Raw genomic sequence first — 26,530 nt, 5'->3', positions numbered from 1 at the left:
ATAGCTGTCATCCATTCCACATCAAACGCTCCCTTCCCTACAGCCTAGGTATTCATGGCAAACGTATCTGCTCCAGTGACGAATCCCTCAACAATTACACCAATAACCTGACCAGTGCTTTCCTCTCCCGCAACTATCCTGCAGACCTTGTCCACAAACAGATCTCCCGAGCAATACATTCCTCCCTGTCCAACAACAATGTTCCTACCCTCAGACCACACAGAAGCATCCTCCTTGTCACCCAATATTATCCTGGCCTCAAATACATCAATAAATTACTCCGGGAGGGATATGACTTTCTCAAGTCAACCCCTGAAATGAGATCATCCTGTGACAAAATTCTCCCCACACCACCCAGAGAGGCCTTTTGTCGCCCCCCTAACCTCCGTAACATCCTTGTTAAACCATACAATATTCCCAGACAACCTTCTCTACCCAGCGGTTCCTACCCCTCTAACTGACCCCGCTGCAAAACCTGCCCCATGCATCCCCCCACAACCACCTACTCCAGCCCCGCTACTTGTAAAACATACACAATTCAAGGCAGGGCCATGTATGAAACTACACATGTCATTTATCAGCTGACATGCCTGCACTGCACAGCCTTTTACATTGGTATGACAACAACTAAACTGGCTGAGCGCATGAACGGACACAGACGAACTGTCCGCCTAGGAGATGTCCAATACCCAGTAGCGGAGCATGCCCTCCAGCATAATTCTAGGGACCTAGGAACCTGCTACACCGTATGTGCCATTTGGCTTCTCCCACCACCCAACACCAGTCCCTCTGAACTGCGGAGATGGGAACTTGCACGCCAGCACATCCTTTCATCCCGCCATCCCCCTGGACTGAACCTACGTTATACAACCTCACTCCCATTTACTCTTCAGTCTTCTCCTCTTTCCCTTTCCTCTTTAGCCATTCATGCGTCTTTTCATCCTACATCTTTATACTATATACCTCTTTACTTCTGTATGCATCCTGTTTGGTTTGAAGCTGGCACAGTAACTACAGTAGAATATCTTTGGCTTTCCTCTGACAACCATGCCTCCATCCTTGCTACCCTCCCTGTTTTCCTTTCCCTGTTGCTTCATAACCTGGGTTGTGAGTAACTAAATCCACTTTCCTTTCTTCCCTTTCTTTCCCCTCTCTCCTCCCTGATGAAGGAACATTTATTCCGAAAGCTAGGAACTTAAATTTTCGGTTGTTTTTTGTGTTTCTATCGGCTGTACGGAGCTGAGGTAAGGGGGGCCAGCCCCTCTGTCTCTTTATTTAAAGCACATTTCTGCTCATTAGTTACTTAATGCATTCATCTATAATGCCATATTGTAAAAGCTTCTATTCTCTTCTCCTCTGAACTGAATCTTATCCACATTTCACTTACATACAAATTTACGCTCCATACAATTGCCTTCAGAAAAGCCTTCTTAATGCTCAAATGTATATTCAGTTTTAACAGATACACTTTTCTTGCTTTTGCAGTCTGCATTTTATAAGTTCCCTGCATTGACCATTGTCAGTCATTTTGCTATACAAATGACATAACTCAAACTAGTTTTAGTGTCTCATTTCCTAATCAAATTCCATCACCATTGATTTAATTTGAATCATTGCTTTACCTTTGTTTCACTGTTCTTGATATCCATTGTATAACCTCTTTTCCATTCAACCACTCTTCCAAGTCCTTTGCAATCTCTGACACAATACATTGTCATCGGCAAGCCTTTAAGTTTTGTTTATTCACCCCCCCTTTAAATTCTCTTTTCAGATTCCTTTTAGTTTTCGTTTACCATTTCCTCAATATGCAGGATGAATAACATCTTTCACTACTTGCTCAGTATAGGCCCTACTGAATAACACTGGGAGAGACAAGTACTGCATTTCACTTCTCAGTTGCTACTTCCCTTTCATACCCTTTGACATTTATAATTGCAGTCTTGTTTCTGTACAAGTTGTTATATAACAGTTTGTTTCCCAAATTTCACTGCTATTAGGCTTCAGAGGATTTGAAGACTGTATTTTAGTCTGCATTGTCAAACACTTTCTCCAAATCTACAAATGCCATAAATGTAGGTGTCTTAGGGTCAGCCTCACGTATTACTACATTTGTTTTTCCAATCCTCTGTAAGTAACCCGCATCAGTATTTTGGAATCATGATTGCAGTGCCAGCGTTATTCCGATTACAATGCATAGTTCCTCTGAACGTGCACATGTGCACCATGCCTCCATCCTTGCTACCTTCCCTGTTTTCCTTTCCCTGTTGCTTCATAACCTGGGTTGTGAGTAACTAAATCCACTTTCCCTTCTTCCCTTTCTTTCCCCTCTCTCCTCCCTGATGAAGGAACATTTATTCCGAAAGCTAGGAACTTAAATTTTCGGTTGTTTTTTGTGTTTCTATCGGCTGTACTGAGCTGAGGTAAGTACTGGCCAGCCCCTCTATCTCTTTGTTAGTAATTGTTTCACATCTTTATATGAGATTTTCCAATATATATATATATATATATATATATATATATATATATATATATATATATATATATATATAATGGATGTACGACTATAAGTTGTAGACGCATGCTTGATGACATATAGAAGTTCGAGTATGGCTGTGATTCGTGCATAAACAGGCAAAAGGTAAGCAACCACTCGTGAATAGCAGGAAATCCTGGTTCGATTCCTGTTCCAACACAAGTTTTCATTGTCTTGATGTATCGGTGTTTCTTTGTGGATGCTTTTATTGCCGTCATTTATTTTTCTTAAAAGGGACCATGCTTTTCTGTTAGACATTTTGAAGTCTAGTTCTTCTCTTTTAGAGAGGGTGGATGTTGGCTGTATGGGAAGTCTGGTAGAATATTACGAGAGATTCTCAGCAGTATGTTTCCGTTGTCTGTTGTCATGAAGCATAGATTCAAGTTATATCCTCATCTCCATGCTGCCGAATAGAAGGAATCTCTATCCTTTATGTCAAATACAAGATACGTATTGTTTTATCTGCCCAGTTTGCAACTGCCTCACCATTGTCATCATTCTCTTTGTATTTCCATTGGTTGTGATGACTGTTGTAGTCGCCTTCATAGACAGATGGATGGTGCAGTAGTGGTAGGACTTGTGGAGGGCATGAGACTGCAGGAGGTTTGTATGTGTTAGTTATGGTGTACCCTCCGATTTGAATACCACTTCATGTATGTTGTTGTTGGTAGATGTTGAATGCAATTGAACATTTTTGATATTGGATCTCACTTAAGTTGCCACACCATAATCATGGTGATATATGGTACCAACTAAGTTGTAGTCTTATATTTTACCTCTTTTTCTTAGTTGTTCCTCTTTCTCTGTGTGTGTTTTCTGAATGGCAGCAATGTCAGTGTCATTATCGTTTATAAACTTTTGCAGGACATCACTCTTTGCTCTGCTTATTCCTTCTATATTTAGCTGGTTTATCCTGAGGCAAGGTCCAAGTTTTCTTGTCACTAGGTCATGAGAATGACCGATGGGTTTTCTCTGTGCCATTGTGATTAGGATGTGCTATTAAATAGCCAGGAGATCAATATGATTGTCTGACTGCCAGTTAGTGCTAGTTCTTTTTGTTCACATCTATAATTAGATGCTATTCAGGGTGCATGTGTAGTATTCTACTAGGGACGCGAACTAGCCTTACACCCCTCAAGAATTCATCTATGATATAAAAATAGTTGTCAAGGAGATATGATTTCAATTTATTTTTGGATCTGTTACTGCTGTCTGTCGGACATTTTATTTCATCTGGAAATGTATCGGAAAGTTTTACAGCAGCATATTTTACCCCCTTCTGTGCCGAAGATAGGTTAAGTAGAGGATAGTGTAAGTATTTCTTTCTTCTGGTATTATAATCAAGAATGTCAATGTTGTTTTTAAACTGGTCCATATTGTTGAGAACAAATGTTATTACTGAGTAACTTTGTTATGAGGCTGTCAGTTTAGCTTCTTTTTTCAGATAAGAAGGGAGGTCATTCGCATATATCAAGAACAGAAGGGGACCCATGATCGAACCCTGTGGAACACACAAAGTAATTTCATCCCAGTTAGATAAAGTAGCAAATTTCCTTAAATTACTTAAACCATATAAAGGAACTTCTTGCTTCCTGTTCTGTATATATGGCTTAAACTGCTCATATGCTGTTCCATTTCTACCATATAATTGTAATTTCTGTAACATAAAGTCATAGTTCACACAATTAAGTTCTTTGGATTAGTCTCAGAAAATTCCTATTGGTGACATTTTCCTATTTAAAGACTCTATTATGTGGGCAGTGAAATTGTATTTTGCTGTCTCAGTGGAAAAGCATTTTTGAAATCCGAACTGTGATTTACTAAGTATCCCATTACTGTTGAGATGGCTAACTACTCGAGTACATTACTTTCTCAACAATTTTTGAAAATGGTGTAAGCAAGGATACTGGCTAATAATTATTAACATCTGTGCTGTCTTCTGTTTTGTAGAGAGGCTTGACGATGGCTTATTTTAAACTGCCTGGGAAAATACCTCGAGTTAGTGATGCATTATATATGTGACTCAGAACATCAGCTTCAACTGCTCTACATTGTTTTAATATCTTGTCAGATATTTCATCTACTCCAGCAGAATATTTATTTTTCAAAGATTTCATTACTTTCCTTGTTTCACAAGAGATTGTTAGCTGAAAATTAATCTTTCGTAGGAGAAGAAAAACTTCTTAGCCGAGATCGCAATAAAACACAATAATAAACACAATGAAATGCAGTAATAACCGGTTTTGGTAAACTGTGTTACAATGATCAAGTCTTTGTACAGGTTATTACAAATGTCTTACGCCGGATACACACACAATCTTTCCACTAAATCTCCAGACACACAACATATGACTCGAATGATATGTTGGCACGTCAAAAGTAAAACTTAAAATTACTATGTACACAAATTGCCACAACATTGCATCCATATAACCACACACCATGCCTTCTAGGGTGACACAAGACTGACTGTCAACAGCCAATGCATAAGATGAATTTATGCGTTGGCTGTTGACAGTCATTTTGTGTGTCGCCCTAGTAGACAATATGTGTGATAATATGGATGCAATGTTGTGGTGATTTGTGTACATAATAATTTGAACTTTTACTTTTGACATGCCGACACATTTATTGTATCGTATGTTGTGCATCTGGAGATGTAAAGGAAAGATTTTGTGTGCATCTGGAAATTTTTTGGAAAGTTCCTATGGGACCAAACTGCTAAGGTCATCCGTCCCTAGGCTTAATCTAACTTAAACCAACTTACGCCAACTTACACGCGTGCCTGAGGGAGGACTCGAACCATTGCAAGGTGCCTCAGACCGTATGGGTTAGTGCATCTGGCATAAGATGGTTATATTAACTTGTATGAAGATCTGATGTTGGTAACATAGTTTACCGAAACCCTAAGAAGTTTTTCTTCTCCTAAGAAAGCAAATACAGATTGCCACTTCATACTCAGTATGAGTAAACTAATGAAAATTAATCTAAGACTTCTTAAAGCTGAGTCTTCCACTTACTGCTTGACTTTTTCTTTTGAACTATTCTCATCAAATTTTTACACCTACACGTAAGAAATTGTTGTTAAATATATTAGCTGATTATGTACTGTTGGTAAGATGGTCTCATTCTCTTTAATAGTAATACTACGTACCCCAGTGGCAACTTTTCCTGCCTCCCTTCTAACAACATTATGTATTGATTTAATTATATTGCGCGAATTGTTAATTTCAACTCTGGTAACAGATATTTTTGATTTTCTGACAACTTTTCTCAGTATATTACAATAATTTTTGTAGTGTAAAATTACTTTTGAGTCTTTACTAATTCTTGATGTCTCATACAGTTTTGTTTTTGTTTCGAACAATGGAAAATCTAGGATAGAATGTAAAAATATTATGAAAAGAAAAGTTACTACTCACCATGTAGCAGAGATGCTGTCACAGATAGGCACAACAAGAAGTCTGTCACAAATATAGTTTTTGGTCAGTAAGGCATTTCTCAAAATTATACGATAGAAACCCACATACACACTCATGCAAATGCAGCTCACACACACGACCGTAGTCTCAGGCAACTGAGGCCACTTTGCGAGCAGCAGCACCAGTGCTTGATGGGAATGGGGACTGGATGGGGGTAAGGAGGAGGCTGGTTCGAGGAGGGGAAGGCACAATCACAATAGGGTAGGTGTGACGGACATTGACATGCTGTTGGGGAATGTGCAGGGACGAGGTGGAAAGAGGGTAGGGCAGCTATGTGCAGTTGGGAGGTTAGACAGAGGGTGTCTGAGAGGTGGGGAAGGGGGGGGGGGGTAGCAGAAAAGGAGAGAAGGAAAAAGATTGGGTACGATGGAGGAATGAGGACTGTGTAGTGCTGGAATGGGAACAAATAGGGGGCTGGATGGGGGTGGACAACGAAGGTTATGGCTAGGAGGGTTACGGGAACGTTGGATGTATTGCAGGGAAAGTTCCCATCTACGCATTTGAGAAAAGCTGATATTGGTGGGAAGAGTCCATATGGCACAGGCTGTGAAGCAGTCGTTGAAATGAAGGATGTCATGTTTGGCAGCATCTTCAGCAACAAGGTGGTCCACTTGTTTCTTGGCCACAATTTTTCGGTGTCCATTCATGCGGAAAGAAAGCTTGTTAGTTGTCATGCTCACATAGAATAAAGCACAGTGGTTGCAGCTTAGCTTGTATATCACATGACTGGTTTCACAGGTAGCCCTGCCTTTGATGGGATAGGTGATGTTTGTGACTGGACTAGAGTAGGTGGTGGTGGAAGGATGTATAGGACAGGTCTTGCATCTAGGTCTATTACGTGGGTATGAGTCATGAGGTAAGGGGCTGGGAGCAGGGGTTGTCAGGGATATACGAGTATATTGTGTAGGTTTGGTGTACGGTGGAATACCACTGTGGGAGGAGGGGGAAGGACAGTAGGCAGCACATTTCTCATTTCAGGGCTTGATGAGAGGCAGTCTAAACCCTGGCAGAGAATGTAATTCAGTTGCTCCAGTGCTGTGTGGTACTGCGTTATGAGAGGAATGCTTCTCTGTGGCCAAACAGTGGGTCTTAGTGAGGTGGTGGGAGACTGGAAAGTTAAAGCATGGGAAATTTGTTTTTGTACAAGGTTGGAAGGATAATTACAGTTTATTAAGGCTTCAGTGAGACCCTCGGTATATTTCAAGAGGGACTGCTCGTCACTGCGGATGCGACTACAACTGTTGGCTAGGCTGTATGGAAGGGACTTCTTAGTATGGAACAGTTCACAGCGGTCAAAGTGGTGGTATTGCTGGTGGTTTGTAGGTTTGATATGGACAGAGGTACTGATTTAGCCATCTTTGAGGTGGAGGTCAACATCTAGGAAGGTTGGTTCTTGGATTGAGTAGGACCAGATGAAGCAAATGGGGAAGTTGTGGAGGCATGTGGATAGGGCGTCCTCACCCTCAGTCGAAATCACAAAGATGTCATCAGTGAATCTGAACCAGGTGAGAGGTTTAGGATTATTTCTTTTTCTTTCTGTAGACACTTTAATACCTTAGCAGTTCAAGGTTTCTTTCTAAACTGTTTGGTGTTACGTTTAATAATTGTTTTGCGCAACATTGTTCAAAAAGAGATATAAATTTATCAAGAAGTGTTGCATTTATCATTAACATTTGGCTCATTCTATACATCTCCCCAATTAATATTTCTTAAACTTCCTCTCAAGTTAGATTTTGTAAGTTAATCAATTGTATGTCATGTTCTGATAATCCATTTATCAAAGGGAACCTGTACAAATACATTATCTATTATAGTGACACTGTCTTGAGCTATTCATGTAGGGAAATTGATCACTAATTCTAAGTTATATATCATTAATAACACTTCTAGTTCACTTTTCCTATCATAGTTGCTTAGAAAATTTACATTGAAATCACCACAGATTAATAATTTCTTCTTTTTGTCTCGTAAACAGCGTAATATGAAGCAAATCTTTTTATGAATAGCTCCCAATATCCTAATGGGTACTCGTACACTGTTGATAATATCAACACTACATTATCTAGCTGTAGTTCACATCCACAAACTTCAAAGTGCTGATTGACACAAAACTTGAATATTTGTACAGTTTTATATTTATACCCTTATTTTGTGTAAATGGCAGCTCCTTCTCTATCCATGCTAGATTTGCAAATGTAAGACACTAAATTATGCCCATTTATACTGACACTTTCCATCCCCACAGTTTCATGGTGTTCAGACAGACAAAGGATATCAATCTCATTCTTATTTTTGGGGTCATTGAAACACACTGAGAGCTCATCTACTTCATTAATTATTCCCCTGATATTTTGATGAACTAAATTGATACTACCCTTAGCTGTATCCCTATTGACTATATATGAAGCTTCTTTTATTCTGCTTTTTTGGTTGTTGTCTGTCTGGACTTTGGATTTAACATAAAAAAATGTCTACCTGGTCCCATTAACCACAGGGGTCATTCCTTGTGTGACTGTGCCCCCCTTTACAGCAGTTGCTAATAGATAAGCTAAATTATCTTTTCTCTTCCTATTTAGGTGCAGGCCATGTGTAGTTATCCCCACCTACCAATAGCATCAACTATAACAACACTTTCATGAGATTTTGCCGATGTGCAGCAGCCTATTCTTCTCGAAGTGTTATAAACACTGTTTTATCCTAGAAGAATTTCCTTTTATCATCTGTCACTGCTGACTGCCTGTTGCACTTCCATGTCACATGGCCTGGTGCTCCTTTACAACTATACTCACATGAATTGCTGCATCCTTTACAGATGGCTGGGATATGTTCTGTGTCAAGTAGCACATCATTCACTCTGATGATTTCATGTATCTTAAACTAAGCCTCCCCTCTACATTTCAGAATGAACTGTAAACATGTCTTTCTGCTGTTGCTTATCCTGTAAATATGACCATTACTGTAGGATCCACACTTGTATTTCCTGTTTAATTGTTACAAACTGATTCATGTTTTCCTTGTACAGTTCTCTTCTTCTGCCAGTGCTGGTACTCTGCATTCTTCTTTGTAACTTGCAGCTCTGTTGGTCAGATTCCCAGAATAACTTGGATGGCCCCAGTTGGTATCATCCTGTATGCTTTTGTAAAACAAAGAATCATGCTTTGTTGCATATAGTGCCGGGCTTTTCTTGGTTTCATAACATGCAGCCTGTGCACAAACACTGTTTCTGTAACCTACAATTGCTATCAAAATGGTCTCGTGATATATTTTGATAGTTTGTAATTGGTGTCCAAACATCTTCTTTCGTGTGTTTACTAAATTATTCATTATGTGATGTCCATTTTTGCATAGTTCATTTTGGGTGTGGGAGAACAAGTATTCTCTTGGCTAACAGCAGCCCCAGATATCTGGTGTTTTTTAGTTTTTTAGCTGTTCTTCACTTCTTTTACTGAAAAATTTCTGCTATTAGACAGCTTCCCATGTGGCAATGCTACTGACATCACTTGCTTTTTGTGGCATCTTCCATTGATTTACAGCTCTTAAACCCATACTGGTTAGGGTTTACACCTGCAAGACTTCTGTGTGTTTATAATTGGCGACAGAAACATTTTTCCTGATTGTTTTCCATTCCATTTATGAGACATATTGATCGATATGCCTGCACTGCTTTCGAGTATTTGTCCCTCTCCTTTCCAGTAAGATAATTTCCCCTGCCTTTCAAACATTTGGTATTTTTTCTTGGAGAATGCATTTGTTGTATAGCCTGCAGAATTGTGGATTTTATTCCATAAGGCCCTTAGTCTTCTTCAACATTAGAATGGACTTTTTCAGGAAAATGAATTAGTACATATACATTATTGTAGAGCAACTTTATCTTTCCTATTGGCTGTTTTTGTTATCCTGTGTCATCTTTACAGTTGTTGTCTAGAACCATGGTCCCCAATTAATAGTTCTAATGAATTCTTACTAGTTCTTATCATGTCACTATCTCCTCTTCCCATAGTGGTGGACACATGTGTGATTATATTTTCTATAAGTAGTTTATACAGTGTTCCACAGACATTGTTAAGATGTAGTTATTTGTATTTCTGTTTGGTGTTCCTGTAAATTCGTAGTTGTTTCTCACACTCTTCGGTATATAATGTTTTCTGGTACAATTTTCTGTATTTTGTTTTTCTTCTTAGTTTTTGCACATAGCTGCTCCCCACTCCCTTTAGATCTCCATAACTAAACTGTTAAAGGTCTGTTACCATTCATTGCACTTTCTGGGTTATTATTGCTGGCTGTTAAACCTTCTTCCTCTGCCCATGACATTATCTTGTTTCAGATGTTCTGATTGGTTGATAGCATTATCTCAATATTGGAGAATGTGGGAGGGCTTTGAAGTCTGTTGATGACCAACAAATGAACCATATACAGTAAAACACAAGATAATGACCATTAAAGATGAAGGCATAGCTATTCACTTTGCCCAGTACTGAGTGATTTTGTGCAAATAGAGAGAGTTGACAGATTCTAATCTCCATCTCCTACCATTTGCATATTTTATTTCCTATGGTGCCCCTAAATGAGTGACTGTCCCTTACAAAGGACAGAGCAATAGGTCTAGTGGACAACACAATACATAAATATATTCTTTGCAGTGTGTCACTGTACATTACGCAAATCCCATTTGCAAGGATCTTCCTTTTTTTGACATCCTTGAGGATGTCTTCACTGTGGATCCACAGAAAAAAGTGTATCTACTATCTACCTATTTGTCTATTGGTGTATTGGTCTAGTGGTGAGCATGATTCATTGAGGGTCTTTGGCTTGTACCATGTTGTTTGTTAGAACTAGAAGCCTGTATGTGTAGTGAAGATGGTGATCTATTAAGGGTAGAGTCTTCCCCTGTACAATTCAGCATGTTGTAGACTAGACATATTTAGATCATGTGGAAACAGAAACAGAAATCCTTGTAAAATTATTTCATTCAAATGTGATAGTGCACTCATCAAAATCTTGGTTTAGGGACAGATGGATCTGTACCGTAACACGAGGACTAGTTAAGGGCAGAAGGCTATAGTTGGTTGGAAGCCAATGTTACTTTTAACAGTAAGATTCGCAGATGGTTGTCTTTCTCCTGTACACATACTTATGAAACAAAATATTAACAGCCACAAGATGAGTCTCTCTCTTAATACACATAAAAAGGTGTTATTCCTAAAGCAAGTCCCCCACCCCCTCTCTCAATATCTTATCGATTTGGCATGTTCATATAATGTAAGTGTATATATGCCACCCAATCCACTGTACAGTACATATGCTAATGTTAGTCATAATCTGCTATTACATTTGTGTATGGGGTGAGAGCAAAATGACTGTTGTACCCCTCAATATGTCCGCTAATCCCTCTTGTATCGTTTTCATGACTTCTAAGTGAGATATGCAGAAGAGGCAGCTGAATTGTACAAGGGAAGACTGGAAAGTAACACACAATAATTTTACTATCAAAAGGTTAAGAAGGCAACAGAAAAAAAAAAAAAAACACAAATGAACTTACAGCTTTTACCTACTTTTGTACATAGTCACCAACATTCTCAATACATTTCTCCCATAACGGATTTTCTCATGAACTAGAGCAGCAACATGGGGGCGAGCATTGTCATGAAGAACATTAATGTTATGGCGTTTGTCATGAAAGGTGTGACTCAACTTGACCAAAGTTTTAATGTAGGTTGCAGCACTCACAGAGGTCCCGTTGTCAGCAAATTCCACCAGTAACTCACCATGCATATCCGAGGATATTGTCACAAGCACTTTCATAGCAGATTGAATAATTTTGAATTTTTGTCATACTGGGGAACCAACGTATTTCGACTCTATAGACTATATCTGACGAATGTTCTGGATTTTGAGCACAAGCTCAGAGATTTTAGCCTATGAGTTATAAGATGCAGGTGTACCTTGTGCCTAAGAGAGCTCACTGAGCTGGGGAAGAAGGGTTACTTACCTTGCCTTTGTTGACCTTTCATAGACCTTGGGGTTTTCTTCCCCTGGGTTTTGCGCAGTAGGCTATCTGTGATTTGTCTGTCTGAAGGAAAAATGGACTGATGACCTCATAGTTTGGTCCCCTTAATCACCCTACCAACCAAACAGGGTTAACTTGTAAAAAAGCATGAATATGTCAAGATATTTTCATTTAAATATATTTGAAGCTTACAGCTAAGTCAAAAAGCTAGTTTCCTTGTTTTACATCCGTAACTGTGCCCATAACAGATTTGTCTTTTTGAGTTGTATGATATGAGATTTTTTCATTCTGATTGTGAATAAAGCTTTCACAAAACAACAGGGTGACCATTATTTATCTACCGTCTTACAAAATTTGAACTGAATCACACAAGTTTGAAACATAGAAGTGGTGTGCTTGAAAAAACTCACAGCAAACATATTTTTTGTGTGTAAAATCCAAATGAAGCTAGATTTTAGAAGTGAGTTTTCAATTTTATGTTAAGAGTGAACCTTTTATTTATTTGAATCACTTTAAAGTGTTTCTGCGCATTAAATTTACTTAAGAATTAATTTTATGTGGTATGTTTAGCATGAGTTTAAACTATTGAATCTCAACACACTAAAAAATTATTGGATGTAAAAAAAATCATTTTGATACGATCCGTTTATGTACAATTGTGCAAAATTTGAAGCGTTCTATACAGGTCCAAAATATAGATATTGCACGCGTCATAAACCTCCAGGAAAAACATGTTTATTGCACATAAAATCTGAAAGGTGTGCATACAAATGGTGCCATTAGATTAGCATTAATTTCAGCCCAATTAACATCTTTTGCAATAGTTCAACTCGCCTGGGTACCAACTCTTTTTGTTATTCAAATCTTGCTTAATATACTGTAACATAGATGCAGTAAGACATATTCGTATGGCTATGCAGAAGACTATTGATCCAGGCAAAACCAAAAACTTTTTCACTGTACGTCCATAGTTCAAAGAGGAACTGCGCATCAAGATGCCCCTCAAAACTGTGATTCTGTGCATGTCTATCTCAAATCTATTTATTACAGTACGTCTGTGTGCTAATGATTCCATTTAAGAGAATGTTACTCTCAAGTTCTGTGCAATTGTATTGTAATAGTGAAAAGCTTCATGAATTTTAACATAATTTTGATGGCAGGAAGATATCCAGGAAAAATTTATGTACAAATAGATCAGTTGATATTTGTAATTATTTCATTGATTAAAAATTTTGCTTGCTTATAATCCTTTTTCCCATTTACAGTGTCAGTAACATCTGTAGAAAATGTAATGAAAATCGTGCAGAGGTAGTTCTTCGAAAGAAACATCCCTATTGCAGGTATTTCTCTAACCTATAGTTTCTTTGAATTTATTAGTTTTTGATGCATTGTACAAATTATTTGTCTTGTTCTGTTTCAGACTCTGTTTTGTGCAAGCAGCAACTCATAAATTCAGAGCAACTCTTGGGAAATCAAAGATCATTAGAGCAGGTGATAATGTAATGATAGCTTTTTCTGGCAGTGAAGCTTCAGCTGCACTTGTTCATTTGGTATCAGTTGGCTTAAATGAAGGAAATCACAAACGACTCTGTTTTAATCCCATTATTTTGTATGTCGATGGTAAGTACGCGTGTTGTTAACAGTAGTCCATTTTATGGAGACACATACTGGACATTTGTGTAGAAGATAAATATTATTCACAAGTAATAATAATAATAATAATAATAATTAATAACTTAGGAACCAACACAACTGGATACAGATCACAAGTACACACAACATTTATTACCAGATACCCAGAATTAAAATTTTTAACAGAACAATGACTAGCTGAGCAGATCGGTGTAATAATCAAAAATAACAGGATACCCCAGTCAGAATTAGAAAATACCCGTCGAGGCCCAGGAAAAGAATAGGTCTTCGGTATGTTCTGCCAGTCGTAAAAGGCGACGAAAAGGACAAACCATTAATAGGGCTAACTCCCCTTTTACTGTGATTAGTTTGTTCAGGACAGAAGTAAAGAAGCCTAGGACAAGAGCCGTCATGGTCGGGGATGATGCTTGGACCCTATGCCTGCCCACAATGGTAATGACACTGCTGGTCACACGGAAAATGATTTAAATCCAAATAGAGATGTTTTGCAGGAAATGCTTCCTGCAACCACCCTAGAAGGAAAACAAAGACAGAGGATGAGATGGTCAGATGAAGTTAACCGACACCTCATGTTCTGTTATTACCAAGCAACAAACTTAGGAACTAACACAACTGGATACAGATCACAAGTACACACAACATTTGTTACCAGATACCCAGAATTAAAATTTTTAACAGAACAGCGACTAGCTGATCAGATCCTTGTAATAATAAAAAATAACAGGATACCCCAGTCAGAATTAGAAAACATCAAACAACAAGTACAACAAATACTGGAACAAAATAATGTGCAATCAGAAGAAGAAGAAAATACAGTAATGGACTCAAACATCCCAGAGCAAACAAACAAAGAACACGCATCAATTAAACAATCAAAGGAAAACGAAATCTTAAGACAGCCACGAGAACAAGCACAAATAGAACACGAAGTGACACAAATGTTAGATATAGAAGAAAAATTTCAGCTGACATATATAGAATACAAAGACACAAAATACAGTCATTAGACCAATCTTGCATAGACCACCAAATAACCCACAAGTCGAAACAATAACAACTATCAACACAATCATACACAACAAAATAAATGAAAATACAACTATGGAAGAGTTACAACTACTGGCTTATATAGGAGCACTCACTACACTAAATATACACACTAGGCAGAGATCAGAACCAACCAACACACAGAAGAAACCCACAAAACCAGCATGGCAACACAGGTTACAGATCAGAATAGAAAAATTGAGAAAAGACATCGGACAGCTAACACAATTTATAAGAAATGAAATGTCAGACAAAAAACGAAAAAGGTTAGGGAAAATCTCACAACAAGAAGCGATAGAGCAATTAGATGGATAGAAGCAGAAATTACAATCATTGGCCAAACGACTTAGAAGATACAAAAAAAGTGAAAATAGAAGGAAACAAAACCAAACATTCAACACAAACCAAAAGAAATTTTACCAGACGATAGATAACACACACATTAAAATAGACAATCCACCAAACATTACAGACACGGAACACTTCTGGAGCAACATATGGTCAAACCCGGTAAAGCATAACAGGCATGCACAGTGGATACAAGCAGAAACAGACGCATACAAGATGATACTACAAATGCCTGAAGTGATAATTTTGCAACATGAAGTCACCCGAGCAATTAATTCTACTCACAATTGGAAAGCCCCTGGAAAAGATAAAATAGCAAATTTCTGGCTAATGAAGTTCACCTCAACACATTCACATCTAACTAAATTTAACCTCTTGGTTCATCCCTATGAAATCCCCAAACCACCTTCCCTACCCTCTGGCTCCTACCCTTGCAACCGCCCCCGGTGTAAAACCTGTCCTATGCACCCTCCCACCACCACCTACTCCAGTCCTGTAACCCGGAAGGTGTACACGATCAAAGGGAGAGCCACATGTGAAAGCACCCACGTGATTTACCAACTGACCTGCCTGCACTGTGACGCTTTCTATGTGGGAATGACCAGCAACAAACTGTCCATTCGCATGAATGGACATAGGCAGACAGTGTTTGTTGGTAATGAGGATCACCCTGTGGCTAAACATGCCTTGATGCACGGCCAGCACATCTTGGCACAGTGTTACACCGTCCGAGTTATCTGGATACTTCCCACCAACACCAACCTATCCGAACTCCGGAGATGGGAACTCGCCCTTCAGTATATCCTCTCTTCTCGATATCCGCCAGGCCTCAACCTCCGCTAATTTCAAGTTGCCGCCGCTCATACCTCACCTGTCTTTCAACAACTTCTTTGCCTCTGTACTTCCGCCTCGACTGACATCTCTGCCCTTACTCTTTGCCTTTAAATATGTCTGCTTGTGTCTGTGTATGTGCGGATGGATATGTGTGTGTGTGCGCGAGTGTACACCTGTCCTTTTTTTCCCCTAAGGGAAGTCTTTCCGCTCCCGGGATTGGAATGACTCCTTACCCTCTCCCTTAAAACCCACATCCTTTCATTTTTCCCTCTCCTTCCCTCTTTCCTGACGAAGCAACTGCCAGTTGCGAAAGCTCGTAATTCTGTGTGTGTGTTTGTGTGTTTTGTTCATGTGCCTGTCTGCCGGCGCTTTCCCGCTTGGTAAGTCTTGGAATCTTTGTTTTTAATATATTTTTCCCATGTGGAAGTTTCTTTCTATTTTATTTAAATTATTTAACAGTTACATTGCAGACCCATACACATTCCCTGATACACTTACACATGGAATAACGTATCTGAAACCTAAACATCAAGCAGGCATAGCAAACCCAGCTAAATATCCCCCCATAACATGCCTACCAACAATATACAAAATATTAACTTCAGTCATTACACAGAAATTAATGACACATACATCACAGAACAAAATTATAAATGAAGAACAAAAAGGCTGTTGCAAAGGAGCACGGGGATGTAAAGAGCAACTGATAATAGATGCAGAGGTGACATATCAAGCTGAAATTAAACAAAGGTCGCTACACCAAGCATACATTGAATACTAAAAAGCTTTTGATAGTGTACCCCACTCATGGTTACTACAAATATTGGAAATATACAAAGTATATCCTAAATTGACACAGTTCCTAAACATAGTAATGAAAAATTGGAAAACCACACCTAATATCCAAACAAATTTAAATAATATCACATCACAGCCAATACAGATTAAGTGTGGAATATACCAAGGAGACTCATTAAGTCCTTTCTGGTTCTGCCTTGCTCTGAACCCACTATCCAACGTGCTAAACAATACAAATTATGGCTACAATATCACTGGAACATACCAACACAAAATCACACATTTGCTATACTTGGATGATCTAAAACTACTGGCAGCAACAAATCAACAACTCAACCAATTACTAGAGATAACTGAAGTATTCAGCAATGATATAAATATGGCTTTTGGAACAGACAAATGTAAGAAAAATAGCAGAGTCAAGGGAAAACACACTAAACAAGAAGATTACATATTGGATAACTACAGCGACTGCATAGAAGCGATGGAAGAAACAGATGCCTATAAATACTAGGATACAGACAAAAAATAGGAATAGATAATACCAATATTAAAGAAGAACTAAAAGAAAATATAGACAAAGACTAACAAAAATACTGAAAACAAAATTGACAGCAAGAAACAAGACGAAAGCTATAAATACTTAAGCTATACCAATACTGACCTACTCATTTGGAATAGTGAAATGGAGTAACACAGACCTAGAAGCACTCAATACACTTACACGATCACAATGCCACAAATATAGAATACATCGCATACATTCAGCAACAGAAAGAGTCACATTAAGCAGAAAGGAAGCAGAAAGGGGATTTATCGACATAAAAAACCTACATTATGGACAGGTGGACAATTTAAGAAAATTCTTTATAGAACGAGCAGAAACTAGCAAAATACACAAAGCAATCACGCATATAAATACATCGGCTACACCACTGCAATTTCATAACCACTTCTACAACCCTTTAGATCACATAACATCAACAGAAACAAAGAAAGTAAATTGGAAAAAGAAAACACTACATGGCAAGCACCCGTATCATCTAACACAGCCACACATCGATCAAGACGCAACCAACACATGGCTAAGAAAAGGCAATATAAACAGTGAGGCGGAAGGATTCATGATAGCAATACAGGATCAAACAATAAACACCAGACATTACAGCGAGCATATTATTAAAGATCCCAATACCACAACAGATAAATGCAGACTTTGCAAACAACAAATAGAAACAGTAGATCACATCACAAGTGGATGTAGCAAATACAGAATACCTCAGAACACATGACAATGTAGCAAAAATAATACATCAACAGCTTGCTTTACAACATAAACTTATAAAACAACACGTTCCCACATACAAGTATGCACCACAAAATGTACTGGAGAATGATGAATACAAATTATACTGGAACAGAACCATTATAACAGATAAAACAACACCACATAACAAACACGACATCATACTCTCCAATAAAAAGAAGAAATTAACACAACTAATCAAAATATCCATACCCAATACAACAAATATACAGAAGATAACAGGAGAAAAAATTGAAAAATACATCCAACTGGATGAGGAAGTCAAGGACATGTGGCATCAGGATAAAGTTGACATTATACCAATTATACTGTCAACTACAGGAGTCATACCACACAATATCCACCACTACATGAACGCAATACAGCTACATCTAAACGTATATATACAACTACAGAAATCTGTAATTATTTATACATGTTCAATTACCCAAAAGTTCCTAAATGCAATGTAACATATACCGTACAGTTAAAAGGTAGTTACACTTGATCAAAGTCCGCGTCACTTTCCATTTTTGACCAGACATAATATCTGAGAAAAGAAATAACAATAATAATATGTGTTCATTCTTCAGTCATTTTGTACATTGATATGAACAAGTTAATTCTAAAGTAGTATACAATACACAGAATGTAGATAATATAACGCAGCAACAAATTTATAAGAACATAGGCTGCTGTGGCCGGTGTTATAGTGATTAAAATTCTTCTGCGTATTTACCGCGTCATTGATAAAAACTAACAATAATAAACTAAAACCGATGTTTTGGCCGAATTGCAACGGCCTTCCTCAGGGGTACGATTGGTTTTTCATGGGGATAGGTGCTTCTATTTATTACAGACTATCGATGTCTGACGTCACTGTTGTAAAATTTTTAATTGGCCCTCTAATATGATTGGCTAGTCATGACATAAGGGAAGATGGAAGGAAAGGGGCTATTCATGGATGTACAGCATGCATTTATGGCTGTCCACTACGTTATCAGCGAAGGACTGGGATAACATTGACTGAATAAACCACAACCAGGCCTGCATGGAGGAGGATTTGGTCAGCAGTTGACAGAAAAAGAAATTTGAGGAGCTAATGGGAAACAAACACCACTCACAGCTAAGTGTGGATACAGCTCATGCTGTGGTTAACATCTCATCACAGACCATCAGTGAGGCAGCGACGTCAGTTCTGTCCACAGGGTTAATTTTCGCAGTTACGCCCACAAAGATTCCCACAGAAGAGATCGTTCAATCTCCACCAAGTACCACGTGTCGAAGCAGAATAGATAAGGCAGGAAACTGTAAGAATTTTACAAGTAGCAAAACCACCCAGAACCAATATCACACATGAAGAAAGACAGGCCATAAAGGAGCTCGGGAATAACAAGGATATTGTGGTCCTACATGCAGACAAAAGGAAATGCTACGGTTCTGATGGACATTTCTGAATATGAAAAGAAGATTGACGAACTGCTAAGTGATCTCATTTACAGAGTACTAAGGAGGTACCCGACAGCGAGGATAGGCAGAAATACGAAGGCCCTCATAAAGGACTCGAGAATTGATCCTTACACAGCCAAGAGACTAATCACCAAGGTGCCTGTTCCTCCTAGAATTTATAGAGTACCTAAGCTCCATAAGGAGGGTTACCCGCTGAGGCCCATAGAGAACGGAATAGATTCACCTATGTATTATGTTGTGAAAGATCTGGCACCTAAGTTATGCCATCTTGTGGGACAAACAGACTCGTACATGAAAGACTCGTCCCACTTCATACAACTGATTAGGGAACAGCGAATAAAGCCATCAGACATTATGGTGAGTTTTGACATCAAGTCTCTCTTCACTAACATACCTATTGAGGATACTGTGCGCATTCTACAGGATCTGATCCCACCAGATATCTGCGATTTGATGTGCTTATGCCTGTCATCTACGTACTTCACCTGGTGGGGAAAATATTACGAACAGTTAGATGGAGTGGCAATGGGTTCCCCTCTCTCCTCTGTAGCTGCGGACATATTCATGGAAGCCTTTGAGCAAACAGCCCTAGCTTCTGCTCCTTACGTTCCAATTGTTGGCTGCAATATGTGGACGACACGTTCGTTATCTGGCCTCATGGTGAAGCGGAATTGGGAAACTTCCTCCAGCACTTAAGTGGCCTGTACAAAAATATAAAGTTCACACGTGAGACTGAAAATAATGGTACCTTGCCATTTCAGGATGTGGAAGTATACAGAGCTACTGAAGGTAAACTGGGACACAAAATGTACCAGAAACCAACACACACTAATCGGTACCTGCACGTGTAGAGCCACCACCACCAAGCTCAAAAGTATACTGTTCTGCATATGTTAACCGTCCGAGCCTACCAGATAAGCGATGAAAATAACATCAAAGAAGAATTAAAGGAGCTACAACACACATTTAATGCCAATGGTTATGATGACAACATCATAAGTAAGGCAGTTAAAACCAAAGGGAGCAAAACATGAGAAGAAGGCAAAAAACAGAAGCTTCCACTGGTACACTTACCATATGCAAAAGGCGTCAGTGAACGGCTAGGCAACATCCTCCGCCACTGAGGTTTCAAACCTATTTTTCGAAGCAGTCACATGATCCACAAAATGATAGGTTCCACCAAGGATGTAGTCAACAATCTTAACACTGCAGTTGTTGACGAAATACAGTCTGAGTGCGGAGCTGCCTACATAGGAGAAACAGGGAGACCTGTCAGCTTACAAGTAGCAGAACATGAACGCTATGTACGATTACAACAACATAATAAATCGGCGATAGCGGAACACCACCGTGACTGTGGACAACCTATCAGGTTCCAGGAAGCCCGAGTACTGGCTAAAGAATTGTGGAGAATCATGGATGTGAGAATTCAAAATACGGGAGGCGATCGAAATTATTAAGTAGCCTGACAACATCATTAGAGAAGATGGCTACAAACCCCCAGCATCCTGGCTGCCGGCCATCCCAGTCCAACGGGTTGCGAGTGCTCATGGGGCAGAAGCTACGCGGGACACAGACGTATCTGCACAAACAGCTGTAGAGCAACTGTCAGTCCACTTCCATGCACACCAGGAGGAAAACTTGCCGACCAGAAGCCGAACGCTGATTGGCGCACAGCTACCAATCATTGACGTCATGGACATCCACGAATAGCCTCTTTCCTTCCATCTTCCCTTACGTCATGACTGGCCAATCATATTAGAGGGCCAATTAAAAGTTTTACAACAGTGACGTCAGACATCGATAGTCTGTAATAAATAGAAGCACCTATCCCCATGCAAAACCAATCCTGCCCCTGAGGAAGGCCGTTGCAATTCAGCTGAAACATCGGTTTTAGTTTTTAGCAATGATGCTTTTTACCCAGAAGAATTGTAATCACCAGCAGCAAATTTGTTTCTTAATTATGTACTAAAACAGTGAGAGAGTAGGTTCTAATTGTTCTCTAATGTATCTCACCACTTTGATGGTCATATGCTGGGTGATTCAAAAAGTTATGCACAGATTGAAGCACTGATAGTGATGTCGAAATACAACTTTAGAACAGGAACTTATTGTTTTGGAAGTAATCATTAGCTAGTGAAAGCTTTTGAATATCAGAAACAACAAGGACAATCAATGCATATGTACCATGAGTTCAGCTAAGATAATCTGCTGTTTATGTATACATTAACTGCCTGTCACTCAAGATCATTCCATTTGTTGTCATGCCGTTAATGTCTTGAGCCAGTATTAGCAACAGTCATGTGATTAGACTGTTGAGTTTACACTTAACTAACACTCTTTATTCCACTTTCTCTGTACACCCATACAGTGAACAAGAAGTCACACAGTCCAAGAGTAGCATACATCTGAGGTAATAATTGTCATCACATAGTAGCCAGAATAATATGCGGATCATATGGAGCAGCAACAACAGCTGGCATTCCTAGCAGAGCACCTAATAATATCAAGCAAGTCGGCCACAGGATCCCGCCATGTGACACGGTGATCGCTTCAAGGACAAGTCTTCTTTCCAGCATTTGTCTTGTGGCACCCACTCGCAACTCGCAGTGCCATTGGCAGGGCAGGCGGCAAGTATGAATTGATTTCAGACAGTTGTGATAACTCCATCTCACTGTCCGAGTCAGTTAATCATGGACCAAATGAACTGCAATTGTGTTTAAGTGGAATTAAGTTCAAGGTCTTCATTGAACAAGTTCTTCCAGGCTTCATCACTTAACATACATAATCAGACGTGGGAATGGAGTGAGATATGAGATCTTCATTGAACAGGTGCTTCTGAAACGATTAGAAGCTTTACTACATCACATGCATCATCTTATATGTATACAATTAGATATAGCACACTTTTCTTCGCAAGTAAGTGACATACTCAATGTCACATATCCATGTGTTGGCCCAGAAGGGGACATCCAATTGTATGGCCACCTCACTTCCCTGATTTGACACCTCTTCATTTTGTATTTCTGTTGAAGCATATCAGAAGCCTTGTAGAAATGACACCAGTTCCTGATGATGAAACACTTGTCGTCAGGTAACCTGCCGTGTCTGATGAGGTTCGTGGGATGTGTGATGTGCTTGGTAAAGTGCGCCACAATTGGTATGGCTGTATTGAATGTGGTGACAGCCATTTTGAACACCATCTCAATATTCATTGTTGAGGAAACAGTACATTACCTTTGCCGAACTTACAATGTGTGTGCATTGATTGACGTTGTTGTTCCTGACATTCTAATGCAGTCATTTCTTCTTCTTTTTCTTCTTCTGTAGCACTACAGCCCTTGGTGAACCTTACCTTCTTCAACTATTTTCCTCCATGCTTCTCAGTATTTTGCAACCCTTTTCCATTCCCGGACTCCCATGCTGGTTATCTCTTCTATCGCATCATCAATCGACTTTCTTCTCGGTCTCCCTTTCCATCTAGCAACATGCATCATATCTTTTACCAGTTTCGTTTTATTCTTTCCTACACCATTCTCTTCATATGTCCAAGTCATTGTATTCGTTGTGATTGGACAAATTTTACAATATACCTTCCTTGCATTAATGCTTGTAGCTCGGTTATGTAGCATATCCTCTAGGCTTCTTCCTCCATCCTTGGGCCATAAATTTTATGTATTATTCTAAAATCAAAGATTCTTAAAGTGTTTGTTATCATCTGTCAGTGTCCCTACCTCTGACCCATATGTGACAGGGTGAACTAGGGAGTTATGTTTCAGAAGTTTTGTTGTTCTTGTAACGAGGATATTTCTGAAGAGTTGTAAATGTGCAAAGTAAGCTGTGTTCCCTAGTTGTATACTTTCCCTTACAGTCTTTCCAATGGTGTTATCATCTGATATTAATGCTGCCAAGCAAACAAAAGAGGACACTTCTTTGAAACTTTTCCATTTATATTTGTCTCTTAAAGGGCTCTTCTGGTCTCAGAGTGTGATGTTACCACATATTTTGCTTTATTTTCATTTACTATGATGCCAATGGTGAAGTGTGGACTGAAGTTTAAGCAACTAATCAGGAAGAATTAGCGCAGAAAGAAGTGGGATACGGAAGTATTAAGGAATGAAGAGGTATGCTGAAAGTTCTCTGAGGTTCTAGATACTGTGATAGTAAGAAGCCCGGTAGGCATTTCAGTTGAAGAGGAGTGGATGTCTCTAAACTGGCGAGTCACAATAGTTGGAAAGAAAACATAGGTTCAAAGAAGGTAACTATGAAGAAACCATGTTGATCAGTGAAAAAAAGAAGTACAAAAATAATCAGGGAAAATCAGGAATATGGAAATATTAGGAATGAAATAAACTGGAGGTATGTGGAAGCTAAGGCAAAATGGTTGCAAGAAAAATGCAAAAAAATTGAAACAGAAATGATTGCCGGAAGGGCTGACTCAGCATACAGGAAAGTCAAAACAACATGTAGTGAAATCAAAAACAAGGGTAGTAACATTAAGAGTGCAGTTGAGATTCCATTTTGAAATGCAGATGAGAGAGTAGATATATGGAAAGAGTACACTGAAGGTCTTTGCAGGAGGGGGGGGGGGGGGGGGGGGGTGGACTTGTCTGATCACATGATGGGGAAGAAAGGAAGAGATAAGGGATCCACTGTTAAAATCAGAATTTAACAGAGCTATGGGAGTCATAAGATCAAATAAGGCAGAAGCGACAGATAACATTCCATTAGAATTTCTAAAATCATCTGTGACAGCAGGTGAAACTTCTGGTTAGTTGTAGTATTTTGCATCTGTTACCTACTCGAGAGCTTTTTGAAAGATTTTGGACATTTTTAAATCCATCTGGTAATCATGCTTCCTCCACAGCAGCTTGTATTAAAAAACCCCAACTAATGTCCAAGAACTGACAGAAAAAGTAATTTAACTAAATTATGATAGTGCTTACAACACGTACAGCCAACATGCAGGGGTCTGAACAAATGTAAGAGAACAGTATCATTTCACATATTATGTGAATTGTTATGCACACCAACTGAACTTAATTCTTGGTCAAACTAAAAGTCAAAATAAACAAATGAAACTGTTTTTCAGTACTATTGCAGAAGTACTAATCTTCTTCTCTCATTCATCTGGAAGGGTGGTTGTTCTAGATGCAATTGTAAAACAAGGATTTCCTCATGGATTACCCACAAGATGAACATCCTATCCTCATTCCTGCACGACTTCAACACCTTCTCTCCTGTCTGCTTCACCTGGTCCTCCTCAACCCGACCTGCCATCTTCCTGAATGTTGACTTTCACCTCTCAGATGGCTCCAGCCATGCTCTGTCAATATCAAACCCACAATCACTAACAAAATCAGCATATCAATGGCTGGCATCCCTTCCACATCAAAAACTCCCTCCCGTACAGCCTGCCACCCAGAAACAGCATATTGGGAATGACAAGAAGTCTCTTGTTCAGTATGCTGCAGGTTCTCACGAGTACCTTCACAGACAGGCACCCCTCCCAAACGTAGTCTGCAAACAAAGTTCCTTTGCACATCCTCACACATCCCTACCTCTCCCAGAACCCCCCCCCCCCCCCCCCCCCAATAGTTGACTTCAAAGGAGCACCCCCCTTACCACCGAATATCTACATGTGTGTGAGTTGATAACAAATCCAAGCATGGGTAATACCTGTTTCATTTGAATGTAGATAAATATCTTTCAAGTGATATCTTCAAGATATAAATCTCAAGTGTTTTGAACCATTTACAGTGCTGAAAATTTACACATCTCTGAAATTATCCTGTGCTAGGGGACTTGCGTGAAACTTTCATACTTTTATAGTTTTAAAAAATGGTATATTTGAAATAAGTGCAGTCGTTGGATTGAGGGCAGTTGTGAGAATGAAAAGAAAAGCTCGTTAAAAATGAACCGAACAATATGAAATAGTAATCATTAATTTATGATACCTTCTTGTATATACATTTCCATGCATTATTGCTTGTAATTTCTAACTTTTGTCCATAATATCTACATTTACACATATTTGAATGGAAGTTTTATTAGAAATATGAATATATAAAGAAGTAAATAAATCCGAAGTGTGTAGGTTAGGACATAGTGTTCACTTATTAGTTGGTATATCATTAAAGCTCAAGAACCTCTAACTGTATTTTGAGATTTTAATTGCACTTCTTACTTTATGTACGCATGATAGGCTGCAGTAGCAATAGGTGACAGTGACAAATATGCTCATTGTTTCAGAAAGGATATTCATTTAGAAAAGTCAACTTATACAACAGGCAGAGTTAATGGGCTTCCGCTGTGTTCACAGTTATTACCTGTGACAATGCTGTACACAAATTATCCAGTTAATAAGGGCTTTAAAACAAGTAAAATGGTATTTGTAATAAGATAATATAAAAAGAGAGTCTCTTACACATGATTAATAAGTTAGCTTCATAAGATATAGGTATGAAGCTGTGCATCCATGATGCACTTTTCCTATGAAAGTTAGAAGTCTCTTTTATGTTAAAGTTTTCCACAAATAGTAAATTTTAGCACAAAATCTGTACGCAGCATCTGCCTGTTAAAGAATCTACAATTAGTATGTGTTGAGAAAAAAGGATAGTGAATCAAGAAATAATACGTATGGTTAGTGTTTTACATATGAAGGCTGTTTTACTACTGCTGGCACTTTGTACCTGTACAAACTATACATTTTTCTATAATTCGGGCGTGTCCAAACCACAGTTCAAAGAAATGCCCATAATGTGTCAATTTTTAACCACACTGATATCGAAAAGCTATTTGTAGTTCTATGTAGTTATATCTTCAGCTGAAATTGCTCTGAGAATCTCAAGTATGTAATGATGCTGAAAATTCCGTCCAGTTGCTGGTACTTTCTGCAGAATCGTAACAACAAGGACATATAAAAATGAATTTCTGTGTTAAACAACACTTTGAATCCAGTTTTACTTTGGTGTAAGGATGGGTTACCCCCTCTTGAATCATGGACCTTGCCGTTTGTAGGGAGGCTTCCGTGCCCGAGCGATACGGATAAC

General features: G+C 38.8%; 1 protein-coding gene across 1 annotated transcript in view; it reads left to right on the top strand.

The window, feature by feature from the left end:
- Positions 1-26,530, top strand: part of LOC126271902 (cytoplasmic tRNA 2-thiolation protein 2-A) — a 73,505-nt gene that overhangs the window by 9,555 nt on the left and 37,420 nt on the right. The window contains exons 2-3 of the mRNA XM_049974288.1: positions 13,288-13,362; positions 13,443-13,642. Coding sequence (XP_049830245.1) covers positions 13,288-13,362; positions 13,443-13,642 — 275 coding nt within the window. The remainder of the gene's footprint in view (positions 1-13,287; positions 13,363-13,442; positions 13,643-26,530) is intronic.

Source organism: Schistocerca gregaria, chromosome 5, assembly GCF_023897955.1.
Source record: "Schistocerca gregaria isolate iqSchGreg1 chromosome 5, iqSchGreg1.2, whole genome shotgun sequence".
In the NCBI taxonomy this organism is placed as follows: Eukaryota; Metazoa; Arthropoda; class Insecta; order Orthoptera; family Acrididae; genus Schistocerca; species Schistocerca gregaria.
This window is presented reverse-complemented; position numbering and strand designations above follow the sequence as displayed.